The sequence below is a fragment of the Haliotis cracherodii genome, unplaced genomic scaffold, assembly GCF_022045235.1.
Source record: "Haliotis cracherodii isolate W230 unplaced genomic scaffold, xgHalCrac1.p SCAF_5, whole genome shotgun sequence".
In the NCBI taxonomy this organism is placed as follows: domain Eukaryota; kingdom Metazoa; phylum Mollusca; class Gastropoda; order Lepetellida; family Haliotidae; genus Haliotis; species Haliotis cracherodii.
The window spans coordinates 27,322,803-27,347,654 of record NW_027266308.1 but is presented as its reverse complement, the minus strand read 5'-3'; the positions used below and the strand labels follow the sequence as shown (position 1 = coordinate 27,347,654).

Here is a 24,852-nt window from a genome sequence, read left to right as displayed (position 1 = left end):
GAATGCATGGTGGTCATAATCTCTAATCTAAAACTAGCAATAACCCTTTATTGTACATCAAATGACCTCGGATGCGCCTGTTAGCTAAATGTCTATATTATTTAAATATTAAGAAGACTGAATTATAAGATATATTGAAATATCTCAATTGATTTAGCTGTCTTCTTGACATATCCCATAATGTTAGAGACTATATTAGCAGACGACCGTCTTCCGGTGTCATGGCGTCGAAAGCAAAATCTCAGAGATTTGAGTCAGAAATTGAAAAGTTCAGGGGCGAAGCAAACTGGAAAAAGGCAAAGGAATTAGCTAGACAGTTGTCTCAAAAGACACCGGATTTAGGTTGGTCTCAATTTAAGGGATTTTTATCTGTGTCGTTATCTGATAGGTTAACCATCATCACAATGTTCACAGACCATTTCCTTGTCAGTCTCACCCTCCCATTCTATCAGTGAGCTTGGTTGTTTAGATTTGAATCTATTTTGATGCATAGTGATATATATTTAAAGAATATATCCGACGTTGTTTTCTAAAATGAAGCTCCATTTCATACTGACAAAAAATCATAACCACACTAAATGAAAGATTTTGCTTGGCTTGCATTGATAATCATTGCGCAGGATGATATTTGCATGATGAGACTAGTTTAATACATTTTACTGGAATGCTCACTATGCTGACACAATATATAAATTCTGAATTAGTTATATTCAACTGAAGGAAACTTGGTATTACTTACACAGATTTCATTATCAAATCAACGTATGTATTTTTTTTTAATCCCAGCATAACCATTTTAACTGCCATTGTATGTGTCTTCAAATGAAACAAACACATGAAACAAATTTAACAGTTGCTATGCATGATATAGGCTGCACTTGATTGGTAGACTGGCTCACAGATAGGTTTTTGCTGGGTAAGACCTGACCATTTTAAGGTAGACACCATTTTGGTAACTTGCTCATTATCTTGTTTATTTGGTTGGTCTATCCACTCACTGACAGTGCATGCTAGCAATTAAACTAGCATACAACAACATCTAAATTCAAATAAGTTTACTATACGCTTTCAGTATGTGGAGCTGTCTCTATGCATAGTTGTCTTATTCCAAATAAATAACCATGACAACCATTTTATCCAGTTTCATCTTTTGCAGGAGATTTTGTTAATTTAGTACTAGCAGAAAGTACACTAGAAGAATATGCAGAAGAGCATCCCCCAATAGAGAGAAATATTACTAAGGCTAAAAGCAGTTTAACAGAGGTGGAAGATCAACTTGCTACACTTTCACAAAGAAAGTCAAAGGTAGTTTGTTGTGTTGTTTTATGGAGGCATTTTCAAGTTATAGTATGTGTGAATATAATCTTTGACAAAAATGTAACCTTAATGCTTATATATATGAATTAAATTGCAGTTTCAAATGCTCAAATGTTGAAAAGCTTTATGATCATTACATATTATCAGATTGGCAATAACGGATGTCTTTAATGTCATAATTTGTGTAGTAATTATTTAAAACCAAAAGAAATATGAACAAATGAATATTTATACCAACAATGTTTATTATAATGAGTTATTTTGTTGCTTCAGATTGGCCAGCAAGCTCAGCTTCTACTGTCCAAATTAAACTTCTGTCGAGGCAACTACCAAACAGCATATGAACTCCTGGATAAGGCTGGTCTGGACTCGGTTACATACCATTCCTGTCCAAACAGACTCATTCATATGTATGCAGAATCATTTGCTATCAGAGGTAATTTGGTCCTGTTTACTAAGTAGATAAGAATCTTTTGGATCCCAGGTCAAAAAAGATCCACAGTAGATCATGATAGAGCTGACTACAAGAGAAGCAAGTAGTTACAAACTACAAAATTGCTGACTGGCAGCACAACATTCACTCACTCATATTTTTACAATGTAAGATAAGTAATGATAATCTTAGTACTAGTTGGTCTAAGAGGGTGAGAGGAAGAAGTTCATGCCATTGCCAGCAGTATTACCAGTATCTGTTGACTCCATATTGAGTAGTTTGCCTGTTAGCCACCATACTGCTTTTAGAATCTTGCTGACTGAGGCTTTAAACAACATTCACTGACTTGTTATTTTAGTTCCAAATGCAACAAATGTGGTCGCTAAAGAAATACATTTGTACACTGGCTTTGATGGATGCTCTGAAATATGTGTTGTTGTGCAGTTCCTCTGGCATGCCAGAATCTTATAATAGTAGGTTTGAATCCATTATTAGCTTTGATTATAAATATGATTCTATTTTTGTCAGCACCATAACCTTGCTCTTGGTTTTCCCCTAGGTGATAAACTTAGACCAGTATCACTATGGCATTTCCTCTTTCATTACTCCGATACTGTAGTCTGTATGGTATAACTATATAAGTATTGTTCAAAGCAGAATTAAACTCAACTCTCTCATTCACCTGATTTGGCGAATGGAATTTGGCACATTATAAATTGACTTTGTTGTTGTTGTTGTTCTTGTTGTGGTTGTTGTTGTGGAGCATGAATCATTGCATACACCATCATCCACCAACTTGCCTACCCCAAACCTGGTGACACTGATTGAATATGGCTGACTACTGATTAGAATCCCTTTCTCTCACTCACTTAACATGTAATACTCGTATCTGTAGGCATTTATTTTTCATGTCAGGAATGTGCTTGGAAAAGATGGCTCCATCAACGACCAGTAAGTACAAGGCTGTCGAAAGAGAAGACAAAATCATTTCTTGTTTTGAGAAGGCTGGTGATCTGGCTTTGATTTACCTACAAGAGAGGGATCGTTGTCAGGGCGGCATGAACCCAGGGGGAAGTCAGGGACAGCTGTCTCCAGATGAAACAGTCTGTTGTCTACTGGAACAAGCTATTCAGGAATCTCCGATTATGTATATCAAAAGAGGGTATGTACTGTTTTTCATTTGCAGATGTTGTATGAAAAATGCTCAGGGAGCATGAAAAGTGTTATTGACTTCACCTTACCTTCAACTTCATAGTCTTACCATCAAGACTATATTTGGAAACTGAAGAAGAATTTGATCAAATGTAAAAATATGTAAACGTAAAGAACTGAAGTGTTTTAAAGAGTAGGTTGGATTGACAATGACCAAAGAATAACAATACTTGTTGGTATAGAGCCTGAACATGCTGAAAATGAATCAGTATTTACTTGTGAAGCATGTTGTATATTTACACATATTCAATGTTTGGTAGTTTTTGTTTTGTTCATAATGACAACAAAATGAACAGAAATGATTTATTTTAGGCAACTAGACAAAGGAATTCAAAGATTCAGGGAGCTTCTGAGGGCAGTAGAATCCAGATTTACACAGGATATCAGACTCGTAAGTAGAGCAATATTGAAACTTATCCAAAAGCATGACCTGAAAAATTAATGTATTTGTCATCATTTTGTTGTTTTGTGAAATGTAATTGTTGCATTTATCTTCTAGACACTGGCTCGCCAACTAGCTGAGGTATTGATGCGAGGTGTTTGTGAGAAATCCTACATCCCACTGGATGTCAGATCACCAAAGCCTAATGGACCAAAGCCAAAGATTTACCCTGGTGATAGGTAGGTCAGGATTCTAATATAAAGGATGGGGTAGGATATGATCATGATAAAGGCCTTTTACTCATTAAAATTGTGTTCTGCTCAGAGGTTTTGCTACAGTAGTGTAAGACTGTAGGGGATGTCTTCAATTTCCAGGAGGATGTCACTGACTTTGCATAATGACACATTATCAACTGTGTATTATACTATACATAGGTTTTCTTGTTTCTGAGGGGTGGTGGGGGAGCCTTGTGGTTATAGCGTTCGCTCGTCATGCCGAAGACCCGGGTTCGATTCCCCACATGGGTACAATGTGTGAAGCCCATTTCTGGTACCTTGCATATGGCTGGAATAATGCTAAAGGCAGCATTTAGCCATACTCACTCATTCTTGATTCTGGAAGTATAGGTTTGGGGTGATTATCCGTAAACTAAGAAATGAAAGCAGAACTCTTTAAGTGGATATTTCATGTTTGCAGATCATTTGTTCCGGAGGATCAGAATGAGGAAGCATTACTACTACTACTGATTGCTGAGGCTGTTGTAAGTTACATGAATAACACACAAATGAATAATACTTCCAAATATTGCTGTTTGTGTGGGCTGTTTTGACCATTCCCAAGGTAACTCTGAAAACACAATGTATAGTTAGCATTGCCATCTCTAAGAACTTTGATAAGATTTTTAAGTATGGTTGCCATAAAAGCCATTTTGTGAATGTCCATCTGTTTCTCTTGTAATGTAGTAACACAGCATTTTCAACATCTTAGTATATTCACAGAATACTTAACAGCAGCAATATTGATGAAAAGAATGTGATAACTGGTAATTGTTTAAACTAGGCAACAAGAGAAGCTGTACTGGAGAGATCAGAGGAGTTGTCCGAGACAAGACTTCACGCCTTCCACAACACTACGGCAGTGTATGACATGCTGGCTCTGGCCCTGGTCAAGAGGGCCCAGTTCACAACACTGGCAGATGTAAGGCTTGTTTACATAGGAGGCAGTCACACTGAGGTTAAATGGGCCTGATGGGGAGTCTGGGTTATAACAGGTCCTGACCCGTGAAGATCCGGGTAGCGAATAGGTCTTCAACAATCCATGCTTGCCATAACAGGCGACCATGCTTGTTGTAAGAGGTGACTAATGGGATCAGGTGGTCAAGGCTTGCTGACTTGGTTGATGCATGTCATCGTATCATCATATCACTGGATTGTCTGGTCCAGACTCGATTTTTTACAGACCCCCATCCTATAGCTGGAATAGTGCTGAGTGAGGCATTAAACAAAAAACAAACAAACAAAAATATTATAGGTCCCAATCAAGCTATGCTGGATGAAAGAGGCAACCCAGTGGATCAGGTGGTCAGGCTCGGTGACTTGGTTACCCCAACAGCGAGGATCGGTTCTAACAAAATCAATCACTTGATTGTGCGGTCCAGATTTGATAATTTAGAGGCGGATGTCATACAGCTGAAATATTGCTGGGTGTGGATTGGGCAAAGCTAAATTGCAATTTCAACTGGTTTTAGAATTTACTAGGAATGAAACGGTTGATGTTCAGATGAATAAGATTAATTGTTTGTCTTATATGTAAATTTCAGTTGCATGTGTTTTATGAATGTTAGCCAGTAGGACTTTTAATATGATTTTAGGCGTCAATATAAATGATTTCAACATTATTATTGGTGGCAGGGTAAAATTCTTTACTGAACAAAAAGAGATGTAATTGTTGAATGTTTGCATTTCAGTCCTTTGAGAGGGCAATGAGGTTTTCCTTTGAGGAGTTTCATATCTGGCACCAGTTTGCCAACTCACTTATATGTGCAGGCAAGGTAAGCCTCATCTGATTAAAACAAAACCTTTCAACAATTTGTGATCCATGATTAATATGCTACTCAAAAAAGGTTAAGGTCCACCTGATTCTTTCATATAACTATAGTTAATCTATGGTCCTTAGCTTCTTTTGAGTCGTATATGTATCTGTAAATAGTAAATTTCATATTGACATGGTACCATCTCAATAACGAGAGAGCACAGTGATGGAAATATTATTTGGACTGTTATTGGCAATGTAAAAATAGTTATTTTATCGTTCTCCTCAGATATTACTACATCATAAGCTCTGCACAGAAATGTTTCACAATGAGTTCTTTGAAGTTTGAGTAAAACAACTTTATTTTAGTAAATAAATATGAAATATTTTAAAGGGTTTATCTTTATATGGTTTTATATGTTTTATCTCACAAAGCACATAGTGAAGAGGATTTCTGAAGATCCGGTTTAAAATAGGCCTTCAGCAACTCATGCTTGCCGTAAGAGGTGACTATGCTTGTAATAAGAGGCGCCTAACAGGATCGGGTGGTCAGGCTTGCTGACTTGGTTGATGCACGTCATCTTATCCAAACTTCATGGATCATGATGTCAATAACTGGATTGTCTGGTCCAGACTCAATTATTGACAGACCTCCATCATATAGCTGGAATATTGCTGAGTGTGGTGTTAAACAGCAAACAAACATAGTGAAGAGAGCATTAATGATGAAAACATTGGGTAGTTTCATGTTTCTTGGAGGAAGCATGTTGATCAGCAGGCAACTTCTGTAGCTGTAGACTATGTTGAAAAGATAATTGTTTAACTTCCAGTATTCCCGAGCTGTATTAGTCCTACGAGAGTGTACGAGACTCCAACCTGACAACCCCACTGTGTCCTTACAGGCTGCCAAGCTGTGTTTTGAGTATCTTCATCAGGTAATATGCTGTAGCTACTTTGTTATGTTATTTAGATATAAAAATACATATAAAAATATGTATGATTCAGGACTTCTTGCTTGCAATACTGTAAATCTTGAAATTAACGCGAACGTGAATTAAATGCGAAAAATGCGACAGATCTTTGCTCGCATTATTAAACAACGCATTTGTATCAACAATAAGACATTTTGGATAGCAGAAATACTAACTCAGACATACGCTGAAAACAAACAACCATGTATTCCACACCACTGTTTATTGAGCAGCACTTGTAACAAGTATATAAACAATGCCATTCAAACACTAATTACATCCTGTGAATTGTCACTGCTGGGGTCACTGCTTGGACAAGAGTTCTACACACTTAGGTCATCACTGATCACACCTGCAAGTCCAGACAGACGCCACCCTCGCAACACGGTGTCTTTGTTCTTTGCGACTGCGTCAAAGGCCGACACGAGCCAGCTCGCATGTATTGTTTTAGCGGAAGTATTCTAATCAGTGCTAATGAGTGGTGCTATTTGGTGTGTGATTGGATTAATGTAAGGTGGGATGATGGTGAGGATTCTCCTGTAAACCTGACAGAGGACATTTTCTTTAGATAGAAATCCACTGATGCTTGAGAGGAGAGGGGTGTCGCATTCATATTGAGTTGCATTATTGACTAGGGGCCAGCGGTCACATTCTTTTGGAGATGCATTAATTTCACGATTTACAGTATCTTTTAAGTACTGAAACTCCTGTAATAAAAGGTATTGGTAGAATGGTAATGTGGGATGAATATTGATGGTTAAAATTGTCTTGCGGCATGTTGCAATAGACATACTGTATTGAGATACACAAAGTTGCTTGTCAGAAACAGAAACATTGTCCATTAATCCTAATTCTCATCACTCAAAGAAACTATTATGGTTGCTTATATTACTCACCAGTTGAATGTCACTCGTTATAAAAAGCATACAGCTGTGTTACACATGGTGTAATATCATGACGTGCGGACAGGACTATTTCTTGTCATCATCTTGCCAATCGAATTGGAGCATGGGTAGTACTGTCCAAATGTACAGAGCGTCTACTCTGCTCCCAGAAGGATAATGTACTCCAATAGACCTACAAAGTTTCACATACTAAACACAAGAGATGCATAGACACAAAACCTGCTGTATTATTGACATAGTTTACTTCAATTTGCCAAGTCTGTGTGTTTTTGCAGTTACCTTTTATCTATTGCAGGACTCGTGAACATGTATGATTGAAATAGAGAGAATATATGGACTTTCACTTTAGTATGTAGGGCATCACTCATAAAGAGAACATTATGTCAGAACATCTTCACAATTCATCCCTGCATTTACTTGCAACCTTGAACTTTGTATTGCACATGAGTGTAGTCAGCCAGTGGGCAGTCATTTGAAATGTCGTCCTCGTGTCAGCCAATGCAATCCTGTGTGAACCTTTGATCCACCATGGTTGGTGTTGCTACAGCAGATTTTGTGCACAGAAGCTTGTCCAGAGTACCCCTTGCCTACACTGTACCGAGTTTGATATCATGAAGCTTCATCTAACCCTGATTGCAGATGTTTTATTCCTTGGGGATGTTTGTCTTTTTGCTAGTATGAACATGTATTTAGAATCTGCATCTTATCTTTTCTTCTAATCGATCTCAGGGAATGCTGCACACTTAACTGCCAGGTCGCAATAAACAGTTTATGGTTGAATCATCAGCTACAAATGTTGTATTAATATGCCACTCTCCAGCAACACCTTTAATCAATGTTGAATTGAGATAAAGTGTGATGTTTAATGAGTAATATATTATTTACTACACTCATCGTCCCTGTTAGATACCCGGATTTATACCACTTGTGCATTTCAAAATATGTGGGCACGTTATATCGGTGGAAATATATTAGTAATAAACAGTATTTACTGGGGATTTGTTCAGTAAATTGTATATCAGAACTTGTGTGTTGTAATCTCAATTCATAAAGTATTAAGAAAAGGTCTTCAGCAACCCATGCTTGCCATAAAAGGCAACTATGCTTGTCGTAAGAGGTGACTAACGGGATCGGGTGGTCCGGCTCGTTGACACGGTTTATAATGCATGTCATCGTATCCCAATTGCATGGATCGATGTCATGATGTCAGTCACTAGATTGTCTGGTACAGACTCGATTATTTACAGACCAATGTGAGTGTGGTGTTAAACAACAAGCAAACAAATCATAAAGTATTAAATCACTGCTTGATGGCTTGTTACATGCCTAATGACAACCTGTTCTATTGTTTTCTCTGCAGTATGATGAGGGTATCCAGTGGTCGAAGCATGCATTAGAGGTGGGCCAGGACCACCCGATGCTGTCCCGAGCCTACACGTCACTGGGCATCGGCTACAGCATGAAGGCTCACGAGGTCAAGCTACAGGGAGAGAGACAGATACTACACAGAAACGCACTGGCAGCATTCCAGAAGTATGTGACTCCTTTCTGATTCATACTTATGAGTATGGACATCATCTTTAAATATGAATGATGAATAAAAATTTAATAAATGGTGGTGTTAAACTAAGTAGGGAGGTTTTAAGTATAACAATTCCACCATGACTCCATGTAATTTCAAACACTGTTCTGTAAATGCTGTGTAAGCACTTTATATGATGATAGAAAAAATTATGATGGTGTTTCATGACAAAAGAACCTTATTCAGAGATATTATTCTAAGCAGTGTAGATAATATTACAAAAACTGGTTTCCTTAGGCAGTAAAGTTTGACAAACTTCCTTCAACTTCCTTCCTTCCTTCCTTCCTTCTTGTACATCTTAGTGTTACAGACTTTTAATAGCTGAGTTTACAAGACCGAACAGATTTACAAGACTGAGGCTTTGGACTAGTGGCGAAAGTGGCCGACTGAATCCATGAAGTTAAATGTCTTAGTGCTAACTTATTAATGGGTGGTTTGTTTCCAGAGCCCACACAGCCGACCCGTACGACTACCTGGCTCTCTTCCACCTGGCACTGCAGCTGGCTATTCTCAGACATGTGAGTCAGCATGCTGGTGTCCACTATTCATGATTGTTCTGATCATTTGTTACAGAAAACAAATAAATGCGGCCTCTGTCCAGTCAGACCAACCCAGGGGTCAGGTCCTCGGGTTAATGTTTTCGCATATTGACCTCGTCAAGAGTAATCATTCGTATTGTTATACCGAAATTCACTTAAAGTTGATGAAGCCTTTTAACCCTGCTCTGTTTGATTACATTACATAACTGCCAACCAAGAAATGTTAGCACCAGAGGTCATCCTGTTTTCTAGCAGATGAGTCAATATTCATCATGTAACAGGTCAATACTGATCTACTGACGGGTCAATATTCGATGTTAGTGACAGACAAGTGATTTGAAGGTCAACATTAAAATGTATTGTTTCGTATTAAGATGTAACCAATGGAATTGCAAGATTCTTAATAGAGGTATAACAAAGTTACAAAGTCTTTAGGCTGCTGAAGTTACATACTTTCGTGAATAATTGATGCCTTATGTATTCCATTAATCTGAACATGTATGTGAAACAGTTGTAAATCTGACAGAATGGGAATCAGTGTCTCCCAGAGTTCCATACTGTTATTTCAGATGCAATTATGTGCTATTTTAAACTTTTCAAGGATATAATTCACTAGGGCTGGCTAAAAAGATTGGTAATCAGAACTATCGTTGATGTGAAGAAATTTTAACGATTATCGATATGAAATTGTGTAATCGATAATATCTAATTTTATAATCTACTGAGTAAATTTTATTAACCGAAGCAGACTTGTTATGTCCATTGCCAAAGACGGAAAGCAACTGATTTGTTATATAACTTATATCTGAAATGTCCACAAAGTTGTGCATAATTGTGTCACCACTCAACAGTGACATGAAATATGTTGTTTTGTCTCTTGAGCTTTTAGCGTATTTGCTTAAAGTTAGTTCTCAGATATTCATCGATAATTGATCGATATTAAGTTAATGATTATCGATCACTAAGCACGATATCGATAGCCTGCCCTATAATTCACACTATATTCATTTTCATATTTATTTTTCTTGGGTGTTATCCCACTGGGGCATTCTGAGAAGACATACTTGATGCCACCTCTATGGTGTGTCTGCACTGTTTCTATTATCAACTGGCATAAACCTAACTCACCTTCTTTACTTTATCAAGATTCCCGAAGCCTTGAACTATGTGAAACTTGCCCTGAAGTATCGCAGTGATCACATCCACTCACTCCACCTGCTGGTGCTGCTACTGACAGCACAGAAACAGCTGGATGAAGCGATGATTCTCATACATGCAGCTCTAGAGGAGTATCCTGATAACCTCAGGTACTGAACACAAGGATGTCTCTTATGAAGCACAAGATAATCATCTTCTTTATTGTAATGGCTGCTTCACTTTGATGCCACAAGAAGTATTTGTATAGTTAAAGCTCTTGGAGATGACATCTGTATATATACTCCTCAAAAGAAGTTATAGAACACCCAGTTCTTTCATAATATTGGTACTAATGCTATGCCACGATAGATTAACTGTAGTAGTAATATGAAAGAATCAGGTGTTTTTTAACTTCTTTTGAGTAGTTTGGATAAATGATGGTATATTACATTTGTATTCTGTGTATGTAGATATTTCAAAATTAATTCAATGAAAATGCAAAAAATGTTCATGTGTACCTCAAGACTTCTCCATTGAGTATTTCCTGTTTAGAAAAAGTGCCAAGTAACCTATGTAAGAAGCAACTAAGCAGTCAGGCTCAGTGACTTCATGGCTTGTGTCTCATTCTGGCTTGTACCCTGATGGTGTGGGACATTGCTATCAATCCTTGGCTTGTTTCGTTCAGGTATGATTATTTATGGCCTGATGAAATATAGCTGGAGTATTGCTGACTGTGAGAGGGCAGTATCTTCGCTATATGCAACACAACAACAAACAAATTCCAACACTTGCTTGATGGACATGTATAAAGTGAGACTTGTCAATGTGACAGTTTGCTGCTGACCAAGTCGAAGCTGGAGGAGGTGATGTATGGTCCGGAGGAAGCCCTGGTCACGTGTAAACTGATGCTGAAACTCTGGAAGGACATCCATGAAATCGACAGTGAAGAGTGAGTGGGACAGGGAATTGAAATATGTTGATGTAAATGATGCCACCCTGTATCATGTCAAGGCCGTAGTTAACTTTTTTTGACAGTGGGGGGGGGTGGGGCAAATAAGATTAGGTATTAATTTTTTATTCAAGTTAACTTTCACAAGGAAAGTGAGGCAACTGCCCCCCCCTACACACACACACACACACCCTGGAATATTGCTGAGTGTGGCATTAAACAACAAACAAACGAACAAACAAAAATAGTGAAGAGAGCATTAATGATGAAAACAATGGGTATTTTCATACAGCTAGTTTATTGCTGAATGCAGCTTTAAACAAAAAAGAAACAAATAATTATGCTAAGGTACATAGTGTACCTTGTATTCACAGGATATGCAGAAGATAGCACAAGTTGGTAGTAGTTTTCTATGGCTGAGGAGTGAACTTGGTTTAAGATGGACATAGTTTAGTACTAATGAAACAGATTGATATGAAAAAAGTAATTTAGCCGAATTGTTTTGTAATTGAGAATTCCATCTCCAGTACCTGGTTGAGTAAGACTGTTCTTCTGTCCTTACTTATGACCTCTTGTCTTGTGCCTGCAGAGGGTCAGAGAGAAGAGGCACTGCGACTGACCGGAACGCGTTCGACCGGAGAAGTGTGGCCCAGATGACCATCAATGAGTTCAGTGAGCGCGGATCAGGTAATCATGTCTAGTCTGTACTGTTGTGTCTGTTGTAGTTCAACTTTGTTGCTACCTTCATAGAATACTGCTGCAGTTGTGTACAGGCCATAGCTGCGAATGTAGACAGGAAGTGTTATCAAGCTTATAGTTATGCTCAAGAAGAGATACCAACACTGATGAGAACTAGTCTATAGCTGTACATGTATGCATACTACAAAATTCCTTCTTGTTACAAAACATTTCATGTATCATAATTTTAGGAAGTAATTTGTGTGTAATGTACATGATGAAACAAATATGAAACAAATTAGTGAATCTTTCCCAGGTAATGATAATATATACTCACTGCCAAAAGAAACGTTTATACCATACATGTTAGCCAATATAAGAAGACTTACTCATATTCAAAAGATATTAGATTGGTTCGATGCACAAATGAACATGCTGGTATGTTGTGTCAACTGAGGTGCATGAATGCATCACATGTGATGTCTTAGATCCATGACTCGAGATGCTCCATTTGTCTTGAGCAGGATTAGCATGTGAAGTTTGGAAATCCCATGCAACATATCGTAATAAGAATAAAGTCATTCTGTTGTAACACACGACTGATTTGTTAGTTTTGTCATTAAGTGGTACACATTGGAAATATCTTTTCTGAATGTACATACTTCTCTATATGTTTATATGGTTCGCAATTCTTTTGGCGGTGAGTACTGTATATGACCGCAGATAAGCCGACCCCCCCGTAGATAAGCCGAGGTTTTAACTTTACCATTGAAATATGAAAGAAAATGATATGACCCGTAGATAAGCCGAACCAGGAAGTGAAAGGCAAAAAACACTGCGAAGTCAGACTGCAAGACATGTGCTGGTACTCGCAGATATTCAATAATATAAGGAGAAAAATGTTGTAATTCTATTGAAAAAGACATTATTATTTCTAATAAAGATTTAAAAAACCAGTCATCCACTTTCATAATGTGGGAAGCATCTCTGGTCTTTTTTTAATCTCATAATGGTCGTTAAATGTTGCCATCAACAACGAAGCGCCATTTTGTGAATCAGTGTATATAGAATTATGAACCCGTGAGAAAATATATCAGCTAGAGCAATGATTCGCAGTTTGAATGCAGCATCGTAAGCATGGCATTTTCGTTTCAAACTCATGATAATGTCAGTCAATAAAAATATACAAACTTTTTTACCCCCCTTTATACCAATATTGTATGTTAATCCAATTGAATTAAATAAACTATGAACACATTGAATGACCATCACTTACTCAAAGGCTTCTCCAGTTTATTAAATTAATCTCTATATTACACTGTTTCTCACATGCGTCACAGCATCTCACTATCTCACTATCACACTATTTGAGGTATGTCTTAATATTTGGCCCACCTGTTTGCTACACATTACTAACACACAAGTGTCAGTAATAATCAACCACTGGATATGTGTGTGGAGTGTAATATTGTATCCCCTTCAGTCATGTGTTTAGAATGACGTATCTCAAACATGGATTGTCTCTCTTACTGTAAGTGGGGATCCACACTGTATTTAAGATTTGTAAACATATACTATAACAAAGTGGATGTTCTGCCAGTAATATGTAGTATGTTCTTGTTGGAAAAGTCTAGAAATTATCATGTATTTAGTGATAAAAATATAATTTATGTTTCACCTACGTTACCATGGTTACAGAACACTTTTTGCTGGAACTCAACTATTTTCAGTCTGCCTCAATGACACCATGGTTTTAAGAATAAAAATACGAAGATCATAATAGTAATGACAATAATAAAATGCACTGGTACATGCCCATAGCACTACATATGACAAAAGAAGAAGACATAAGGCAATAACTAGAACATTTGTCTTTAATTTTGTTACCATGGAAAAGTTGACATTTCCACTTATGTGTCCTTCGATTAGATAAACATATTATTATCATCCCGGTTTGAGAAACGGGGATATAGTGATCAGCATGTCCATCCGTCCGTAAGCTGTCCGTTTTCAGTTTCCAGAGCAGAACTCCTAAACCTTTGAATATTTCTTGTTGAAACTTGCTATACATATCAGCTTAAGTGGTGAACTGGTGCCTTTTATTGACTTGGTAGTTTTTTATTCTTCTCTAAACTAAGGGTATCAAATTGCAATGAACCAAAAGTGGGGGAGAAGTTGCCCAACTCCATTTCCGAATTGCACCAGGTGTATTTGACAGGTAAAAGGATGGCAGTTGGTCCTTTTGAACTTTCTCTGCTGCAGAATTTTATGCTACTGCCTAGAGTAATTTAATGAGGTCAAATTATGAATTATTTCTGTCTTGCAGTAGGAATACCATATTGAATATAAGAGTGATTCCACTAACATCTAAGGGACTGGTCATTTATCATATGGGGGTGGGGGGTGGAGGGTAAAAAATGTATGTGTATTTATTGGGTCGGCATGTACATGATATATATTCCATAAAATGGGGAGAGGGTCAGGGGTCAGCAAAATATGATACAGTCCTAATAGCAATGCAACTGCATCCTCCCTCCCTATAATAAATGACCAGTAAAATTCATATAGGGGTTTGCTCTATTTGTAATGTTATGTGTCTGCACCATCTGGTTTTCTAACATTTTGCATCAAGGAGTCATCCCTTTGTCAGTAAACCCCTTTTTTAAATCAAGTTACAGAAATCACTTCAAAAAGTATGGAAGGGACACTGGATTATTGGATGGACATAATGAATTAACACGTCTGTTGTAAGATACCAGAAACTTTGTCACTTGATAATGCTTTGTTGAAGACAGAGGGTTAATAAACAGTGACACATGATCAGTGTGGATCGCCCAGTATTGACAATATGTTGCTGTTTCTCTTTCATGACTAGTGCGAGGTAAGTGACCTGCATCCAAGTGGTAACCATGGTTTCTCTCTCTACCACTGTATGTTCCTACTGATTTAATCCCGCTCATCTAACAGTGACTCACAGTCCGCTATGCGCATTATGCATACAGTTTTGGGAGAGTTGTTTAACTTGTATACTTTCATTACATTACAAAACTGGTGGGTATGGATTTTTTTGAGTATACATGCTAAGACTGTGATGGTATCACAGAAACAACTTTTGTGGTTAAGCTGAAACTTACGAACCTTTGGCCTTATATTGTGTTTAGTTCGTTTACAAGATGGATAGCCATTAAAAGGAGTAGACATTTGATCGTAAGAAATTGCTTACCTGTTTTACAATTGGGTTAAAAAAAAAAAAACATGTGATTTTATCACTGTTGTCCCTAAGAAATGGTGAAAGATATGTATAAAAATCTTTATTCCAACAAAGATAACCCGATCAAATTTCTTTTTGTATTGTTTATCAATCATACTTCCGTGATGGTGTGACCTACAAGTTTGTGTTTCATTCATTAGTATCAGTACTAATCCGGAAGTTAAATATTTTTATATTTTGAAAAAATAGAACTTTTTGTAAACCAACTAATAATAAATAGAAGGCCTTTAAGACGTTAGTGTTCCATAGTACATCAGCCTCAGCTCTACAGGAACACATCTGCAGCACATCGCGATTGTTAAAATGAGGCTGCTCTTTTCATAATAGATGTTTTAAATCATGTTTATTAAGTCAGTAGATGTCATGTACACTGGAATATTACAATATTAGTATCCAGTGTTCTATATGCAGAATATTAGGAGCTTAAATATTCATACTGTTGAGAGTGGTGGAGTTTGAGAGTTCTCTGCACAGTGCTGGCTGGGCATACATGGCATTGTGTGTTTGTTGGGAAAATATTGCAAATCCTGAATTCCATTTTTAGAAACGCCATTGGTATGTGCCATGTTATGTTTTACTGGTGTCATGCCAGTTCTCAAGATCAGGTTATCAGTTTACAAGGGGTGAATCCCACACAAGATACAGACATCTTTTGTCACAAGTGCAATAAAAGGTGTTGTATTTATGCAGACTCGTATTGGTTATGAGCTGTTTTCGCAAAGTGGGGCATGTCCTTGAAGAGAAATGGGAAGCGAAAACGAGCTGGCTTAGTGCTCTGAGATGGTAAACTAATTACCTAAATTACTCTTGTTTTGTCCTCCCGGGGTTAGAACAGATCCCCAGCAACCTATTCCGGTTGTGAGGCAACCAAATGGATCGGTTGGTCAGGCTCGTTGACTTGGTGGACAGCGTGCCCTCATAACCTGATTGTGTTGAATGCTCTTCACAATATTGACCACTGGATTGTCTGGTCCAGACTGGACTATTTACAGGATGCCATCCTATAGCTGGAACATTGCTGAGTGTGGTATAAACAAACAAAGAAACTAACGAACACTTTTGTATTGTAATACCAGTGTTGATAATTTCACATGCTTCATCTGTAGTAGTGGGCACAGGTGGCCCAGTCGTCTAAGGCGCCGCGTTTCGCTGTGCAGTGTTGCGTCCCTTGGGCACGCAAGACACCTATGATTGTGGGTTCGAATCCCGGTTCGCTCCAATTATGTTTCTAAGTTTGTCAGCACCATACCCGTGCTTGTGGGTTTCACTGAAGTGGTAAACGTCTGAGACCTGCATCACTTTGGGCTTTCCTCCCACATTAAGCTGACACGCCGTGATATAACTGGAATAATGTTAAAAGCGGCGTTAAACCAAACTCACTCACTCACTCACTCACTCACTCATCTGTAGTACATTAACAGTGTAAATGATCACATCTCACAAAAGAGACATCAGTCCATCATAACTAAGCTGCAGCTTATAACTATTTGCCTATCAATAACCTTAACAGCATACGTCTATTTCCAATATTCCTCCAGTGCTGCATGCTATAACTGTGGCACAGTTGACACGGTGCATGAATTCACTAACTCAAATGGAAGTTTACACTTGCTTCAGCGTCCATTCCATCTCTGCATGCTCTACTACACAGTACCAACACAGGCCACTGTGTACAGACGTTCCTCGTCTGGCTGGCCACTGCAACCTGTATCACAGTACATCATGTACATTGTAGTCACTTACTTATGCTATGGAAGAGGGTCGCTTGAAGATGTAGAAAGCAACTCTTAGTCTTACCTATTCATTATTTGGTTTAGATAGAGGTTGATGGTTTTCTGCATGCAATTTGGTTATAGATATTACTATTGGTCGTCGTTATTTTGCACCATTATGATTATGTTTGTTATGTTGCAGGTTTTCTTCTTAATCAGTCTTCTTGTTCTAGTAGATTACTGACCTTTTCATTTACTGTTTGAAGTTTTCATGATTTAAAGCAGAGTCAATAGAATTACTCACATAAATGAGTGCCATAATTGGTTTGTTTTCTTGATTGAAAATGAGAATTAGACTCATCATATGATGTAACCTGTGACTGATATCTATTCAGAAATACTTAATATTAACATGACATTTTTTAAGTCAATGAGCCAATGTACATGGAAGTTATTATTAGGATATTCTGACCTTTCAGACGCAGATTTAGATAACAGGGCCATTTCAAAAGACCACTAAGGCACCATGTTGTGCCATGGAGCATGGAGAGGAGCACTGGCTGGTTCCATTATGAGAATGAGCAAGTCTTGTTGTATGTTGCAGGGTCAATCAGAGCTGAGTCGGTAGCAGCGTCTCGGGTGGAGCGGGCATTGTCCGAGGTGGCGTCGTCCATGAACAGCAGCTTTCAGCCTCGGCCGGGCTCCCAGCAGTCCTGGATGCTGCAGGCCCAGATATGGCTCCATCTTGGTAGGTTCCTTGATCTCTATCTGTTTTATTATGGAAATTGTGGTTAATAGTGTTCAAATGTGGACCATGTCATGGCTGCCATATTTTGTCGGTTTCATTGTGTTCTTTGTCCATGACCTAATGCTTGTTGTATGAATGCAGATATTGTGTGAAGGGAGGTATGCTAGCTGAGTGGTGACAGTATTTGTGTGGCAATCAAGAAATCAGTGACTTTTCTGATTTTGAGTGCTAAAGCTCAATAAGTACCTTAAACTTTGGACTGTGTACCTGCTCCTTGTACCCAGTACTTAATGCTTCATCCTACCAAAATTAACATGCAGTGGTACCAATGTGTGAACTGACTGATTGTCTCTCCTGGTTTGTTTTGGTTCAGATGCAAACTTTCCGGACACTGAAATGATTTTGCTTGCTGTGTCAGACCTGGTTACATGAGACATGACATGCTGACTTCTTGAAACATGTACCTTCAGCTGTACATGGCTATCCAATTGTGGCATAATTTTTGTTACAGCTGAGTTGTACCTGAGTCTGGAGAAGGTGACTGAAGCTGAGGCGTGTGTACAGGAAACATCCACCATCTTCCCCCTCTCACATCAGGTCTACTTTATAGTAAGTTACGCCTCTTCTTCTTAACCCTCTCCTCTATATGACTGGCATGTCAAGTTATCTGCTATCACGTCATTGCTGGAACATAACACACAGACTATTCAGTATTTCAGCAAAGAACTTGGTACGCATTTACATTGTGTTTTTCCACTTTTTCATGAATAGTTAGATATAGATGAAGTGTAATTTCTGAAACAGAATTGTTTTTCTTCTGCGCAGATGTCAGTATTGTGGTGAGGTAATAACTTGTGCTGAGTTTCAACTTTCAATACATTGGAGCTGTGACATTTCTGGAAATAAAGTAGGACAGTTGAAGGCAGAGAATACATCCAGACATTTCCCCATGTCATCCTCTGATGTTTCTCGTTTAAATCAGGAAATGCACATATTAGTAGGTTTAGGTATATATCCGAAACATTAAGTGCAGAGTCCAGTTTGTGTTATCACTGTTATCTACTGTGTCTTTAAGAGCAGATCTAGATATGTCTAGCATGTTTCTCTCTCTGTGTTGCAGAAAGGGAGAGTGTATGAACACAAGCAGAGGAACAATGATGCCAAAGTTTGTTTTGAGAATGCAGTCTCTATCAACCCAGGTCACACAAAGTCCCTGCAACACTTGGTAGGTGGATTATAACAGCTAATAGGTGGCCCAGTCCTCGAGGCATTGTAATTTGCTGTGTAGAGTTGTATCCCTTGGGCATGTCAGAGATCTATGTACCTGTGAAGATCCGGGTTAGAATAGGTCTTCAGCAACCCATGCTTATCAGAAGAGGCAACTATGCTCTTTGTATGAGGTGACTATGCTTGTCATAAGAGGCGACTGTGCTTGTCGTAAGAGGTGACAAATGGGATTGGGTGGTCAGGATCACTGAGTTGGTTGATACATGTCATTGTATCCCAAATGCATGGATCAATGCTCATAATATCAATCACTGGATTGTCTGGTCCAGACTTGACTATTTACAGACTGCCGTCATATAGCTGGAATATTGCTGAGGGTGGCATTAAACAACAAACAAACAAACAGAAACCTGTGATCGTGATTTCAATTTGCGAATCGCACTGATTATGTTTCTAGGTTTGTCAGCACCCTACCCGTGCTCGTTGGTTTCACCAAAGTGGTAACCTTAAAACACCTGCATCACTTAAGTCTCTCCTAATATCAAGCTGAAACGCTGTGATATATTTGCAATACTGTTCAAAGTGGCGTTAAACCCAACTCACTCACTTCAGCAGCAAAGTAAGCAATGCCTCTGACACAAAGTACTTTTCCTAGAAATCTTCAGTTCTGTTGGCAGATGATGTTACTGCAGGAGTTTTGGTAAACAAGCCTCAGGCTGCTGTTGCATGCTGGTCCTCCAGTTTTAAGTTGATATCTGTTTCCAGGGCATGGTGCTACATTACTTGAACGAGAACAAACTTGGTGAGAAGGTGTTGAGAGATGCTGTGAACAACGACCCCACATCGCATAAATCATGGTGAGGACACTTCACAGTTACATATTAGAATTGGTCTTCAGCAACCCATACTTGCTGTTATCATCTTTGGTGAGATACGGTAATTAGAATAAAGCTGTTGTTAGCATGTTAACTCTTCACTATAGCTGAAAAACTACTTACGTGGTGTAAAGTACCAACTCATTCACTAAACATGTGATTATTTGAGACATGTTGCAGAATGTTATTTTATGCGTATTTAACCATTTATGGGTATCGTCAATGGTTTTTTTCATATTTGTGCCGACATGAGGATTGTGGGTTTGAATAGGTCCCCAGCAGCCTATACTGGTTGCATGAAGCTACTAAATGTATTAGGTGTCTCTTTGTGACTCGGTTAATACATCGTACCCCAATAGCGTGGGACTTTGCTCGTAATATCACTAGTTTGTCTGGTTCAGAATTATTTACCGGCCACGCTCTAATATTGCTGACTGCTACTTTAAACAACAAACTAACAAATAATAATTGGTGGTATTCTTGAACAAATAATTTGAACCATATGATCTTAGAATATTTGCCCAAATTGGCAAAGGATGTTATTTGAATACAGAGGTCCATATGCTAACAGTGTTTCCTCTCTCTGCAGGCATTCTCTGGGAATGGTGCTAGAAGCCCTGGGCCAACCTGAAGCAGCCAGTGACTGTCACAACACAGGAATGGAGCTAGAAGCCACCAGTCCTGTCGTCCCCTTCACCGTAATTCCGCGACTCATGCAGTGACACCTTCCCAGGAAACAATCTCTGTATTAGGACCGTCACAAATCCTGAAGAATCATAGTCCTATGATTATAATATGATGAAGGTTGTTTTGTGGACTTGGACCCTGATGTGGATGGGTGACGAGGTGCTCCATCCACTTCACTGGTGTCTCTAACAGGCTGTCTACACAGAGACTGTCAATACTCAGCATGGCATGGAGAAGAATAAATGGCATTACATATGATGTAAATTACTTAGCCATAATAATCTTGTTGATTTAATTTTGTTCGTTCACACACATTTGTTTTTGAATGTCACAGTATATTACAAGACTGTTTAGGGTCCCCAAGTTTGATCGCAATGTTAAGGGTAAGAGATCAGATTTACATATATTTTTCTTTTGTGTATTTTTTGCATATTTTGATAGCTAACGTTTTTTCTACCCATTTTTTTATAACCAATTTAATGCTTTATAACACTTCTTTGTTCATTGAATGTGTGTGATGTCATGGTATTGTGTGCACACAGGTTATCAAAAGCTCTGTACAGGAGTATGATGTTCTCTACTGCAGGCATAATGAATGTACATTGTACCAGGTGCTGCGAAAGAAGCCCTTTTTATTCTCCTATTTAACTCCTCATATCTTTTCACAGGAAAGAGGGGCGGTTGGGTAGCCTAGTGGTTAAAGTGTTCGCTCGTCACACCGAAGACCCGGGTTCAAATCCCAACATGGGTACAATGTGTGAAGCCCATTTCTGGTGTCCCCCGTAGTGATATTGATGGAATATTGCTAAAAGCGGCGTAAAACCATACTCACTCACTCACTCACAGGAAAGACTAACAGTTATACTGTTTTGGGCTTGTCTTTTAGATCCCAAAATTGGGGATTCTGATTTTTCACAATGTTCCATTAATGTTATTTTCAGATGGCATTAAGTATTATGTACATGTATGTTTGAGAATTCACAATTCATTTACTACATTATAACTTCAAAAGTATGTTAGTCATTTCATACAATACAATAAGTATATATTAGTCTATCAAATATATTTTGAATGTGTTATGAATAAGATATATGAAATAAACCTGAAATGTTCATGTAAGTAGTACGCAGTGTCATGGGCATATTCAAGATTTAGATTTATGTATAATATCAGTGTAACCGTTGCAGTTGGCCCTTGTTCTTGCTGCTTGGGGACACAATGTATTATAGTTGATGGAATATCTAGTCATTGAGAATGTGTACGGTAGTTGTACATGTATAAAGGGAATCAAGGGATGAATCGTTAAGGTAGTTGTACATGTATAAAGGGAATCAAGGGATGAATCGTTAAGGTAGTTGTACATGTATAAAGGGAATCAAGGGATGAATCGTTAAGGTAGTTGTACATGTGTAAAGGGAATTAAGGGATGAATCGTTAAGGTAGTTGTACATGTATAAAGGGAATCAAGGGATGAATCGTTAAGGTAGTTGTACATGTATAAAGGGAATCAAGGGATGAATCGTTAAGGTAGTTGTACATGTATAAAGGGAATCAAGGGATGTATCGTTAAGGTAGTTGTACATGTATAAAGGGAATCAAAGGATGTATCATTAAGGTAGTTGTACATGTATAAAGGGAATCAAGGGATGTATCGTTAAGGTAGTTGTACATGTATAAAGGGAATCAAGGGATGAATCATTAAGGTAGTTGTACATGTATAAAGGGAATCAAGGGATGTATCATTAAGGTAGTTGTACATAGTGGTATGTTGCTTGGAGAAAAGAGGATAATGATCTTTTGTGTTGGGACAATACCTTAGTATTTGAGGTCAATGCACTTTGTGTAAGATTGTATGGCATAATACCGAACTGAGGCATTATATTTCAGGGAGTGACAATTCTGTGTGTAATATCATGATCACCTTTCTTATATATGGTACATTCTTTTAACAACTTTCAAATTACGACAGTTTCAGATAATCACTTTGCTCAAAAAGCATGTTCGATGTATTTCTTTGTTTTTGTCTGCTCACATGTACAGGAATTAAAGATTAATGCTTTTTAACCAATAATCCACCCTCAGAAATTAAGTATAGCCTATTTTTTACTAGATGTATTCATCTCCCACTTCCTACCCAAACACCACCATGTTGTGTGAAAGTTGTTATATTAAGTCTGTATTTGGTGTTTTCTTTGGCATTCTACTTTGCATATGTTACAAATGCATAAAAATGACAGTTCATGTTGCCTTTACTGATTAGAGAGCAGTGTATCAATTATTAAGCTTTAAGATAACTTTAAATATTATCATGTCAAACTTCTAGATATGCCTCTTTTAGTCATGTTTATCTCCTTTGAAATCCTGAAACATTATAATTTATTGATTTCAATTTAGAAATCCAGGTAGGTCATCCTTAGTTCTTGGGAGTATCATTTCTGCATCTTATTCTGACACATTGTATATTCCCATGTACATGATGTAAATGACCCATTTACCACCATGGCTTCGGAAGTTGCCCCATCTTACATCACTAACTCTGTCACAGAACTTCTCTCGCTCATGAATTTGGAATCATCATCCAACAGAATGTTCCTTCTCAACTCAAATTAGGCATAGATCTACATTCAATATCTGGGCCTTGTGTGTGCGAGCCATCGAAATATTTACTTGAATCTGAAGATGGTTAAAATTAGTATTAAGACGGGGGAAGGTCATTATGCTACCAGCCATTCCCTGCTGTATTTGAGACATCACATAACAACATGAGCCGTGTTCTGGTGATGTCAAAGCGGATTCAATCATGAAAGAACGCAGTGCGAGTTGCGTGATTGGATATATGTTAGCGTCCTTGACACGTGACACGCTTCTTGTAATGTATATGGTGGGTTATGGGTACAGGGATATCATCACAAGAGAAGGGAGGTGTAATACATGAGATAATTGAGGATGGAGCAAGGTGGTGTAATTAGAGATTTGCTGTGTGTACCAGAGTGAAAGTTGAACATCATGATTATTAAACATTTTGGATTTTTCATTACTTAGTTTAAGCAAATCTTATTCAAGCAGGTTAGTAAAACTGGGACTGCTGGAAGTGAGACCATGAGTGGTGGTGTTTAGTTTTAGTTCACGTTTTGTTCCTAGAATGTGCCTCAATTTTAGTATTTGATGTGATGTAATCACTCACGATGTATGTATAACACTATAATGGATTTCTTTTATTGCTATGTGGAATGTATTAGTAGTCTTTCTTGCACTGTGATAACATCATGTATATACCTTGTTATTTATTTGTATATTTGTATTGTTTATTTTGTACATATCTTCATCTGTAAATTAGAAGCTTGTGATATAAGACAGTGTGTATGGTTTGGCAGGAGTATTTGTATCAATATGAAAACACTACCTGTTGAAATAAAGTTTCAACCATTGTACGTGTTGCTTCCACAATAGTTTGTGAGGAACAAATGAGGTTATGGCAAGTGTGTGTGTGTGTGTGTGAGGTGTTTTAAATAGCTTTTAGACCTACTGCAGCAACAGGATAAAATGGTACAGATAACAGGGCGGTCGGGTAGCCTTGTGGTTAAAGCGGTTGCTTGTCACGCCGAAGACCCGGGTTCGATTCCCGACGTGGGTACAATGTGTGAAGCCCATTTCTTGTGTCTCTCGCTGTGATATTGCTGGAATATTGCTAAAAGCGGCGTAAAACCGTACTCACTCACTCACTCACACAGAAAACAAGAGTTTTGTTCAGTGTAATAATCCAATCCAATTATTTCGTCATAGAAGACAAACATGACCTGTCTTTAAAACACATTCACCCTACAGTTATACAAACTAGGGTTTTACACAATGCAGAAAAGTGCATCCAGTATGCACAAATGTAAAGAATGGATGCAGAAAAAAGAATATGTTGCATCCTGAGGGACACACAATAATATTCATCGTGTCAAGTTCTTGACAAGAAACAATGAGGTCAAATCTTTCAATACTGTACACTCCACCATTTGTTGAGGTGACTAATGGGATCAGGAGGTCAGTCTCGGTGACTTGGTTGATGCATGTCATCATATCCCAATGGCTTGGATCGATGCTCATGATGTCGATCACTAGATTGTCTGGTCCAGACTGAATTATTGACAGACCATCGTCATGTAGCTGGAATATTGCTGAGTGCGGTGTTAAACAACAAACAAACA

The 24,852-nt window shown here is 38.1% G+C and overlaps 1 protein-coding gene across 1 annotated transcript; it reads left to right on the top strand.

The window, feature by feature from the left end:
• The first annotated feature begins 216 nt into the window (after positions 1 to 216).
• On the top strand, positions 217 to 24,027 carry LOC139442601 (tetratricopeptide repeat protein 7B-like). The gene is made up of 20 exons (XM_071223453.1): positions 217 to 342; positions 1,157 to 1,305; positions 1,591 to 1,753; positions 2,666 to 2,912; positions 3,275 to 3,353; positions 3,462 to 3,583; positions 4,041 to 4,104; positions 4,404 to 4,541; positions 5,311 to 5,394; positions 6,206 to 6,310; positions 8,612 to 8,784; positions 9,279 to 9,351; positions 10,519 to 10,679; positions 11,342 to 11,458; positions 12,048 to 12,145; positions 17,724 to 17,867; positions 18,379 to 18,476; positions 18,988 to 19,092; positions 19,860 to 19,951; positions 20,559 to 24,027. Exons 1-20 carry the CDS (start codon positions 222 to 224, stop codon positions 20,689 to 20,691), a joined length of 2,466 nt encoding a protein of 821 aa, XP_071079554.1. The 5' UTR covers positions 217 to 221; the 3' UTR covers positions 20,692 to 24,027.
• The last annotated feature ends 825 nt before the right edge of the window (positions 24,028 to 24,852 follow it).

Bases quoted from the DNA above. Each gene is read 5' to 3' on its own strand.
- LOC139442601 (XM_071223453.1), top strand. From the start codon at position 222: ATGGCGTCGAAAGCAAAATCTCAGAGATTTGAGTCAGAAATTGAAAAG. The intron at 6,311-8,611 runs GTAATATGCTGT...TTTTCTCTGCAG, and splicing joins GTTTTGAGTATCTTCATCAG to TATGATGAGGGTATCCAGTG. The intron at 19,093-19,859 runs GTAGGTGGATTA...ATCTGTTTCCAG, and splicing joins CAAAGTCCCTGCAACACTTG to GGCATGGTGCTACATTACTT.